This window comes from Nycticebus coucang, chromosome 13, assembly GCF_027406575.1.
Source record: "Nycticebus coucang isolate mNycCou1 chromosome 13, mNycCou1.pri, whole genome shotgun sequence".
Taxonomy (NCBI): domain Eukaryota; kingdom Metazoa; phylum Chordata; class Mammalia; order Primates; family Lorisidae; genus Nycticebus; species Nycticebus coucang.
Genome location: NC_069792.1, coordinates 101,167,392 through 101,178,059, shown reverse-complemented (window position 1 = coordinate 101,178,059; position 10,668 = coordinate 101,167,392). Strand labels below are relative to the sequence as shown.

Here is a 10,668-nt window from a genome sequence, read left to right as displayed (position 1 = left end):
ACCCCTCAGCCCCAGAGGGTCCTAGCCTGGTTTTTCTGTATGTCTGATCATCCCACAAAGATGGACAGGCAGAGGCAGGGGCAGGAAATACCCAGGAGAGCAGTGTCCAGCGCCAACCTCCTTAGGAGAGGGATGAGTGAAACCCTGGGGGAGGGCCGCAGCTAACAGCCCCTTCTTCGCTGCCCCGCAGAGGGACTGGCCCCTGAACAGTCCCTGGGTCCCCGCAGGCTGAATGAGTGCAGGGGTGGGCGGCGCGAACGCAGGTATTAGTCACCCCGCCCGCCAGGGTGCGGAGGGAGGGAGCGGGCGAGTGGGCGCGGGAGGCGGGGCCTGCGGGGGGCGCGGGCGGGAGGCTGCGCGGGGCCAATGGGAGCCGCGGCGCCGCGCGGGGGCCGCCCACGGGCCGCGCTGGCAGCATAAAGAGCCCGCAGCCGCGGGCTCAGCGCAGAGCTCTGGTGCTGCATCCTCAGCAGCAAAGCCAGCCCCGCGGCACAGGCGACAAACGGACGCTCCCGTGCCACTCCCGCAGCTCCGCACCGCTCAGGACACCCCTGGGACAGACTCAGACCTAGGCCGCCTGGGCAGCGCCACCAGCTCTTGCACCCACCTTCCGTCTGCCCCAAGAGGAGTTTGGCGCCTGTCCGGAGTGCCGGGGTACCTGCCGCAGATGGAGCTGGACCACAGGACAAGCGGAGGGCTCCACGCCTACCCGGGGCCGCGAGGAGGGCAGGTGGCCAAGCCCAACGTGATCCTGCAGATCGGTAAGTGCCGCGCCGAGATGCTGGAGCACGTGCGGAGGACTCACCGGCACCTGCTGACCGAGGTGTCCAAGCAGGTGGAGCGCGAGCTGAAGGGGCTGCACAGGTCGGTGGGCAAGCTGGAGGACAACCTGGACGGCTACGTGCCCACGGGCGACTCGCAGCGCTGGAAGAAGTCCATCAAGGCCTGCCTGGGCCGCTGCCAGGAGACCATCGCCAACCTGGAGCGCTGGGTCAAGCGCGAGATGCATGTGTGGCGCGAGGTGTTCTACCGCCTGGAGCGCTGGGCTGACCGCCTGGAGGCCATGGGCGGCAAGTACCCGGTGGGGAGCGAGCCGGCCCGCCACACCGTCTCGGTGGGCGTGGGGGGGCCCGAGAGCTACTGCCATGAGGCTGATGGCTACGACTACAGTGTCAGCCCCTACGCCGTCACCCCGCCACCGGTGGCTGGCGAGCTGCCCGGGCAGGAACCCGCCGAGGCCCAGCAGTACCAGCCGTGGGGGACAGGTGAGGACGGACAGCTGAGCCCTGGCGTGGACACGCAGATCTTCGAGGACCCTCGGGAGTTCCTGAGCCACCTGGAAGATTACCTGCGCCAGGTGGGTGGCTCTGAAGAGTACTGGCTGTCGCAGATCCAGAACCACATGAACGGGCCGGCCAAGAAGTGGTGGGAGTACAAGCAGGGCTCAGTGAAGAACTGGGTGGAGTTCAAGAAGGAGTTCCTGCAGTACAGCGAGGGCGCGCTGTCCCGTGAGGCCATCCAGCGGGAGCTGGACCTGCCACAGAAGCAGGGGGAGCCACTGGACCAGTTCTTGTGGCGCAAGAGGGACCTGTACCAGACACTCCACGTGGACGCCGAAGAGGAGGAGATCATTCAGTACGTGGTTGGCACCCTGCAGCCCAAGCTCAAGCGCTTTCTGCGCCACCCGCTGCCCAAGACCCTGGAGCAGCTCATCCAGCGGGGCATGGAGGTGCAGGATGGCCTGGAGCCGGCCGAGGAGCCCACAGGCCCCCCGGCCCCTGAGGATGAAGCCGAGGCCCTCACGCCTGCCCTCACCAACGAGTCTGTGGCCAGTGACCGGACTCAGCCTGAATAGAGGGCAGCTGGAGCCCCCAGCCTACTGGCCACACTCAGCCTGTGGCCTTTGCCAGCCTGGACTTCAGAGTGGGGGCTGACTTCTGTGGGGGAAGCCCCCGTCCCTCTGGGTGGCCCACTTGGCCTCCTGGTCTGACTTGCACACAGCCATCTGGATGTGGTCACTGCCCTAAGCAGCAGAGGAGCCCCTCCCCCCTGCAGATCTCTGCCTGCCACCTCCCCTCTCCTATGTGCTCCCAGCCCTGCCCACCCTCCACATTCTTAGGCCACCGCAGAACATCCCCAGCTTCCTCATTCTACTCAGAAACCAAGTGTTTGGATGGCACGGGCCAGCAGGCACCATGCTCCCAGGACATCCAGGGCAGAAGCTGAGGCAGAACCAATGCCCAGGAAACCTCGGCTTCTGGCACTGCCACCCTCTCCTGGCACCACCAGACCCAGCTGGCACCCTCCCTGCCTGCCAGGGCAGCTGGCCAGCCCCGGGCAGCCTGGCTCCCTCCTTCCCCGAGAGCCAAAGCCGCATATGCAGCAGCAGCAGCAGCCATGCCCAGGCATCCTGGTGCCTCCTGGCCCTCAGGTAAGCCCCTGCCCCAGGGCACCACCAGGGAGATGGGGGGAGGCTTCTTAGAGCTGGGAGGGCCCAGGGCACGGAGGCCATTTTCCAGGTGAGCCCACTGAGGCTTAGAGACGCCCCTAGCAAGTTAGCTGCAGGGATGGGGTGGGGATGGCTCTGGAGGGGGGAGAAGCAGAGAGACCCCAGAGGTCAAGGAGGGGGGTGGCTGGGGGCAGGGCTGGGGAGTGTCTGAGCCAGCCTTCATGGACCCACTTTCTCTCTCCTAGCACCAGTGATTCACACAGCCTGGGGAAAGAGCAGAGCTCAGCTCCATGACTCACCGTGGCAGGCGGAGGGTCCCAGAGGGGCTGAGTCCTCAAATCTGGCTGAGGCAGTGGCTGGCACCCGCAGAGCCAGGAGAGTGACAGCAGGTAATGGAGTGCCATCCCTTCCACCAGACCTGTTCCTCAGCTGTCCTGATCAAGAATCAGCTCCCCCAGGTCCCTCTTCAGTGCTCTGGGCAAGCCGAGAGTAGCCCTGCCCACCCATCCCCATCTATCCAGCCCCGGCCCCTCCCTGTGGTGTCCTGGCTGCTGTCCTTGCACTGTCCCTGACTGTCCCATTTCTTCCTCGTTCCTTCAGGTTTCAAGATTCCCACAAAGTCTTTGCTGCTGTGTCTGGCACCACTACTCCCCTCTCAACTTGCAAGCTGTCTGCACAGGAGTCCCAGAACAGCCAAGAGAGGGGCCTGCAGACAGGAGGCAGCTACGGAAGAAGGCAGCAGCCTCAGACAGGCCAATATGAGGGCCAGGACTTGCCACTATGCCTGCCCTACTGGCCACCAGCTGCCTGCCCCCAGAGCCACTGCAGCAACAGTTGGAGGTCGGCTACCCTAGCCCACCTCCCTCCAGCACTGGAACCCTACCTGCTGCGTGGTCATTGTCTCTGCCAGAGCCCTCCATGAGCCTTGAGGCTGGGCCCCTGCCCCTGTCCCTGCTCCTGCCAACAGCCCAAGTCCTGCTGTCAAGACCCTGGAAGCCTTTACTCCTGGGGCTATTCCAGGCACTCTGCCCAGGCTGGTGTTGCCCTGGCCTGAACCCCACCCTCTGCTCCAGCACCAAAACTGGGGTGCTGGCAGACCACTTGCACCTGCAGCTCAGGCAGGCTCTGGTGGGGTTCTTTCTGCCATGTCCACTAGGGTTTCCAGATTCTGGGGAAGCAACTCTGCAGACAACACCAACAGATCCTCCATCCTGTGCCCCGCCAGCTCCCAGATTTTATTTTTGAAATAAGCCATAACTCACACTTGTAGGCTGGCACAGGCTGTTGGGAGAAGCCCCGGGGGGCCTGGGGAGACCCTGGGGACCTCAAGAGGGTGTGGCCAACCCTCCAGCCCCCTACAGATCGGGCCTTGACTAGCCTGGCTGTGTGCACCCCTGTCACCTTACCCCTAACTCTTTTTGTAAGACTTTGTTAATAAAACACTGAAACTTCCTGGAGTGTCTGTCCATGTTGCCATATCTCTGCTGGTCTGGGCTGGGACAGAGCTGGAGAGTGAGGCCCCCTGGGCTGAAGGGTGGTGCTGGAGTGTCTGTGGATCTAGAGAAGGGCCCCTGGCACATGGGTGGGGATGCCACCTGTCACCCCACAGGGCAGTATTAGGGTCCTGGATTCTCAGGCAGAAAGTGCCTTTGGGGGTTCCCACACCCTGAAGCCCACCTGGCTTGGCCCAGCCCTGTCCCAGCCCTTGGCCAGTGCCTGCTGACCGGGACAGCCCTTGTGAACACCAGCTGGGGACTGTCTCTCTGCGGTCCTGCCAGGGGTCTCCAGCTGGGTGTGCAGGGGAACCTCTGCCCCCAGTGCTTGGCCCACACACCCTTCTCAGGACTGAAGCCCCAGCTGAGGGGACCCTGGCCAGTCCTGGCTACAGGATCATGAACTTTCTTTCTCTGAACCTTTCTCCTCATCTGCAAAATGGGGGGAAGCATCACTAGTGTTACCCATGCGTTGGGCTTATGATCTCAGAAACGGCAGTAGCTCGGTGCCTGGCAGATGGTTAGCCTTCCTTGCCTTTGAGAGAATGCCAGTTTTTGAGAGGGGAGAGATGGCCTGGAGGGGCCTCTGTGCCAGTCAGTGGTTGGCGAGAAGCAGGAGCAGTGAGGAGACTCCACATTGCAAGGGTGGTCTCGCCCCATGTGGGGTGCACTAGGCTAGTCACAGCCCACAGCGCAGGTGTGACTGGGCGCAGCTGCTGCAGGCGTGCACACGTGGACTTTATTCTCCCTTAGGGAAGCCTCTGCTCTGCCCTCTGGCCTTTGACCTGAGCCAGGCCCTCCCAGGTTACCCAGAGTGACCTTCCTTAAAGTCAGCTGACTGTGGCTTCAAATCACACAGAGTACCTACACTCCTCAGGTGGGGCTACTCTGCTCCTGGGTCCTGGGCCAAGGTATCGGGGCAGCCATGGGCATCAGCCTGGCCCAGCCCAGGGAGCACTGCACATGCTGGGAGCCCAGACACAGGGTGGCGCATCCCCACCCTGCTCTGGTGAGGTGGCCTGGGGAGGGCAGGGAATGGGAGGAGACTGAGGGAAAAGAGCCACCTGCCACCAGGAAATGTCGTCATCCTCTGCGCAAAGCAGGCACTCCATGATGAAAAGGCCGCCTCCGCCCTATTCTTCCCTTGTATTTCTCCTAAATAATGAAATTGCCGACAAGAATGGGGAAAGGAAATTGGCAGGAGCAGGAGGCTGGGCCCCGCAGTGCCGCCTGAGAGGCAGTCATTTCTCCTGGGAACACTACTGCTCACACAGAAAGCTGGAGGCTCTGGATGTGTTTTCTTTTTAATAAAAGGTTACTCTCTGTAATTGTGAACAGGATATCCGAGCACTGCAGGTAATTCCAGATGCAGTTCTGTGTCTTTGTGCTGCCAGGAAGCTGGAGGGCGTGTGGGGGTGGGTGGGGCACGCGGCCGAGGGGCCCAGGCCCTGCGTCCTCAGGACAGGATGTCCCCACTCCTCTCTGCACTGTCCTGCCCACCCAGGTATCACAAATCTCTCAACTCTTCACTGGATGAGGCACAGAGAGGGGCTGTGCTTGCCAAGGTTGGGAGCAAAACTGGGCCTGGGGCAGGGCCACCCAGGAACCCTGTTGGGGCCCACCTTGTAGCTCTGGTCCGGAGGAAGGCCTTGCTGTGCATCACCTGGGCCAGGGCTGCGAGGATGCTCAGGCGTCACCCTCTGCTGCCCACAGGGCTCAGCCAAGTGTCCATCTCCCAGCCCCAGCACAGCCACTGCTAAGTGCTGGCCATCTCCTTTGAGGGTCACAGAACTGCACCGAGCTGAGAAAGCCACGGGCCCGGGAAACAACAGTTGGTGTGAGGAGCGGCTGGTGCAGAGCCTGGCAGAGGCAGTGGGCTGTCTGCTCTCAGGTGAGCGTGTGGCAGTTGGTGGGGCTGCACCTATTCGTTCAGGACGTGGCGAATTCTTCTGCCACCCCAGGGCACTGTCTTGGCCACTCAAAGTGGGGGCTGTGCTATGGAGGGGCTGATGCCAGCAGGAAGGGGCAAGAGACCGGAGGAACAGGATGTGGCTATAAGGCTGAGCATAGAGGAGGCCGTCACCGCTACTGACGCCCACACGGGGGACACAGTCTCAGACCATGCCCACGGCCTGAACACTTATAGGAAGGAATATGGAAAGATCTCGGTGGATATCCAGGGGACAGAGGCCACACTGAAATTGTTTAGGGTGGTGCGTGCAAAGAATTTAACCTTGCCCAGTGAGGGGCCCAGCCTCTGCCCTCTCAGAGCCTGGGAGGTCATCACTACAGCCCGGAATGTTCTGCCTGATAAGAATGTCCTTGTCTACCTGGGGACCTCGGGCCACACCAGGTGGTCTAATCCTGTGATCTCACTGGGGGCTTTGGGCCTCGTGGCCTCCGCTGCATCTCCAGAGGGCCTGGAGACAGCTCAGCCATGAGGGCAGCTGGCCAGGTCCACGGATGGAGCCCCTGGGAAGATGCAGGCACCGTGTGTGCCGATGCCCACGGCCAGGGCTGGTAGACGCAGTGGGGGCACAAGGAGGCTCTGCCCCCTGCACTCCGGATCTGGGCTGATTTTTCTCTGCATCTGTGCCCTATAATCAGCCGCAGCCGTGAGTGCACAGCTCTCCTGGGCCCCACCGGTCCTGGAGGACTGCCCACTCTGAGGGTGCCTTGGGGCCTTCTGTAGCAGGTATGGGGAGCAGCCTACTCAGCCCCCCCATTTCTAACTCTGCAGGTGGCATGGCGTTTCTCTAATTGGCAAGGGTCATTTAACCTCAGAAGAGCTAAAATTAGTATAGAAATTTAAAGGAGAATCAACCCAAAATGTTATTTTTGTCGAATTTTAGGGTGGTGTGTGTATATATTTTTATTTTAAGCATTTTAACTCTAAAAAGAATTTTGCTGACTGGAAACCATAGGAGCAGCCCTTATGATGAGAATGTCATGTCCAGCTGGACTTAGGGCAGGTCTGCTGGAGGCCAAGTCCAGGGTTCAAAGGCCCACCTGGCTTCAAGGTGGGGACAATGCCACAGTGGGAGTTTTGCCCCAAGTCTCCCCTGGAGGGGCTGAGGCCACCCGACTCATGTCCTGTCTGGACATTCCCCCCCTGCCCAATGGCGTCCAGTCTCGGCCTCATGGCACCACTGGCCCTGGGAGCTAATCTGGGGCTCTGTGGCCTGGGAAGCCAGATGGGGGGCAGGGAGTGGGGATTCATCTTGCCAGGTCACCTGGTGCACACAGGTGGAGATTGGCTCTCCTGTGAGCCCAGCTTCACCCCTGCCCAGCCTGGCCCTTTCATGTCGGTGCCCAGTTGACCTGGGTGCTGCTCCCCACCCCAGAGTCACCGTCCCCAGTGACAAGGTAACTTCCAGCCATTGCCCAAGCTGTGACGCAGCACCCACCTCTCCTAGTAAAGAGACGCATCTTGTTGTCAACATCCTCTTCAAAATCTGTGCTGGAACCTCACTGCTAGTCTAACAGCGTTAAGAGGCAGGGCCTTCACAAGAGCTGATTTGGCCAGGGACTCAGTCCTGGTGAACAGATTAAGGTGTAGGGGTATAAGCCAGCTCCCCGCATGTGCACTCTCCCGTCAACCTCTGCCATGGGCTGTGAGAAGAAGGCCCTCAGCAGCTCCCAGAGCCAAATAAACTTCTCTGTATATGGCCCTGTCAGTGATTTTCCATCATAGCAGGGAAAATGGACCAAGATCCACATGGATGAACCTGCTGGACTCCCTGCAAGGGGTCCTTCCACAGCCCAGTGTTCCAGGTGTGGAAACTGAGGCTCCAGAGGTGCAGAGACCCACCCTCAATAGTGTGGAACCAGACTGACTCCCATTCTGCACAGGTGGTGCCCAGAAGAGGCTCGGAAGGATGACTTGGAATGAATGCTCTTGACCCCTTACCTACCTGGCCCCAGCCATGCTCGTTCCACCATTTGGGCTTCCTCCCTTTAAATACCCCATGGTTTCCTGGTTGGGGCGGAGGACAAGGCAAGCACGGAGCCTGCAGTGGCTCTGCTGCGGGTGGAGGGCCGTCTGTTCCTTCATCTCTTTGCCTGTTTGAGAGCAAGGGCAGGGCTCCTACTCAGAAACAACCTGCTTACCAGACCCGCTGGCCCCTGAGCCCTGCTTCTGACCAGTTGTTGACCCTGAGCCTGGCCACCCACTGACCCTAATTCTAGACACGGTCAGGATTATGAGGCTCTTGCCCCTCTCCCATCTGGTGTGCACCTGTGGGGCCCCCAGCTTGTGCCTCCTTTGGCAGAACACCGAGGTGGTGAGTGGTCTGTAGCCTCCTTCCTCCAAGAAGAGACCAGCACCCCACTTAGACTCCAGGCAGCAGCCTAGGACAGGCTCCTCTGGCCTCAGCCACAACTTCTCTGGGATGGGACCTCAGAGCTGGAGTGGTACTCCTTATATGGATGGAGAAACCGAGGCCCGGGAGAGGCTGGGAGTTGTCAGGGTGACCCAAATGGCCCTCTTTGCATGTCTGTGTGTGCTCAGGCTGAGCCAGAGCCCTTGAGTGGGCAGTAGCAGCCAGCTTGCCCATCTCAGTCCACCCCATGCAGCCCTAAATGGGGGAAATACTTCCTGCACAGGCTGCCAGCCTCTCTCTCACCCACTCCAAACCAGCCCTACCCGTGCTGACTGCACAGGAGCCTGAGTCAGCATGTTTGGGGCTTGTTGGCCCCAAGGCCTGCAGCCTCCACTGTCCCTGCTCTTCTCCCTGGGCTGTACTCACTGCCCCTGGGTGCTGACACTGCTGTCCTAGACACTTCAGCCATAATCGTTCCAATCCACACTCTTGGCCCCAACCCTCGTCCTCCCTTTTCCCATCTCTAAGGGCCCTGGTCCCCCAGTCTACTCCCCAGGCAGTGCTACACCCACCCAATACCAAACTGTGGTACCTCCCATCCTCCCAGCCTTTCCCCAACAGGCCAGACTACTGTTTTTGCTACATTGATATTCAGCCTTGACTGACTGAAACCCATGAAATACCATCCTCGGCAGAGAAGTAGGAGCACAGTTCCTTTCTCACACAGCGTTTGTTTTCCTGGGATTTCAGACGCCTCTTTCTGGGACACTGCTCACCATCACGCACACTCTCTTGCCCTGCAGGGTCCATCATGGGCCTCGCTCACAGGGGCCACTTTTGTGTTTGCTTGTTTGTTTCCCGGAGACTCCTCCTCCTGGAATAAAAAGATCTTTAAAAACTAAAATCGCTGGAAAAAGCCCAAGTGCCCATCGATCCACGAATGGATTAACAAATTGTGGTATATGTACACCATGGAATATTATGCAGCCTTAAAGAAGGATGGAGACTTTACCTCTTTCATGTTTACATGGATGGAGCTGGAACATATTCTTCTTAGTAAAGTATCTCAAGAATGGAAGGAAAAGTATCCAATGTACTCAGCCCTACTATGAAACTAATTTATGGCTTTCATATGAAAGCTATAACCCAGTTATAACCTAAGAATAGGGGGAAGGGGGAGAGGGAGGGGAGGAAGGGGGAGAGGGAGGGGAGGGAGGGGGAGGATGGACTGAGGGAGGGTGATTGGTGGGATTACACCTGCAGTGCATCTTACAAGGGTACATGTGAAACTTAGTAAATGTAGAATATAAATGTCCTAACACAATAACTAAGAAATGCCAGGAAGGCTATGTTAACCAGTGTGATGAAAATACGTCAAATGATCTATAAAACCAGTGTATGGTGCCCCATGATCTCATTAATGTACATAGCTATGATTTAATAAAAAATAAATAAATAAAATAAAAAATAAAATAAAATAAAACCGCTGACTTGAGGAGGTGAGAACTAAAAACAAAATCCTAAGCTGTGTGCTAACTGAATGGACCCCTGTTGGCCAAGAGGACCCCCAAAAGCACCTTAAAACTGTGCCCAGCCATGGCCGGACTGGGCAGGAGAGGCAAAGTACTGTCACAGGGGCACGATTTCCCTTCAGAAATATTCATGACCCCACCTAGAGCTTCTTGAATATGTGTACTTGACCACCCTGTTCAGTATAAAACCCTGTTCCATTTGTCAATGGAAAGATAACCAAACTTTGTAAAATAATTTAGAGAGATGTATTCTGAGCTAAGTGTGAGTGACCATGGCCGGGAGAGCCACGCCCAAGAAGCCTTGAACAAGTGGTCTCATCGAGGTTTATACATTTCAGGGAGGCATGAGTACATGGACGCTGTCCCCAAAGACAGCACATTTGGAAGCAGGACATTACAAGTCATACAGAGGTGGGTTTAAAGACTCTTTGATTTATAATTGGTTAAAGAAATGAAGCTTTGGCAGGGGTCCTCAAACTGCGGCCCGCGGTGTATTTGTTCCCGTTTTGTTTTTTTTTACTTCAAAATAAGATATGTGCAGTGTGCATAGGAATTTGTTCATAGATTTTTTTTTTTTTAAACTATAGTCCGGCCCTCCAACGGTCTGAGGGACAGTGAACTGGCCCCCTGTTTAAAAAGTTTGAGGACACCTGAAAGGCTCGGGAGTTTTAAGCGAAGGACTCAGGTTCTGCTGGGTAAGTTAACGGCCTGCAGGTGTGGTTCCAGCTCTGCCCTGCGTGGCCTTAGGCTGTTAGGGAGACGGTAAAAGGGCATCTCCAAGAAGGAAGGGGGCAGGTCTGACCTCCCTTCTCATAGCCAGCAACTCAGTTTTAGGATTTTCCTGGGGTTCCTTGGCCAAGAGATGCTCCATT

General features: G+C 58.0%; 1 protein-coding gene across 1 annotated transcript; it reads left to right on the top strand.

The window, feature by feature from the left end:
* The first annotated feature begins 477 nt into the window (after window positions 1-477).
* On the top strand, window positions 478-3,876 carry ARC (activity regulated cytoskeleton associated protein). The gene is made up of 3 exons (XM_053559046.1): window positions 478-2,431; window positions 2,695-2,838; window positions 3,050-3,876. Exon 1 carries the CDS (start codon window positions 668-670, stop codon window positions 1,853-1,855), a length of 1,188 nt encoding a protein of 395 aa, XP_053415021.1. The 5' UTR covers window positions 478-667; the 3' UTR covers window positions 1,856-2,431; window positions 2,695-2,838; window positions 3,050-3,876.
* Window positions 3,877-10,668: the final 6,792 nt, after the last annotated feature.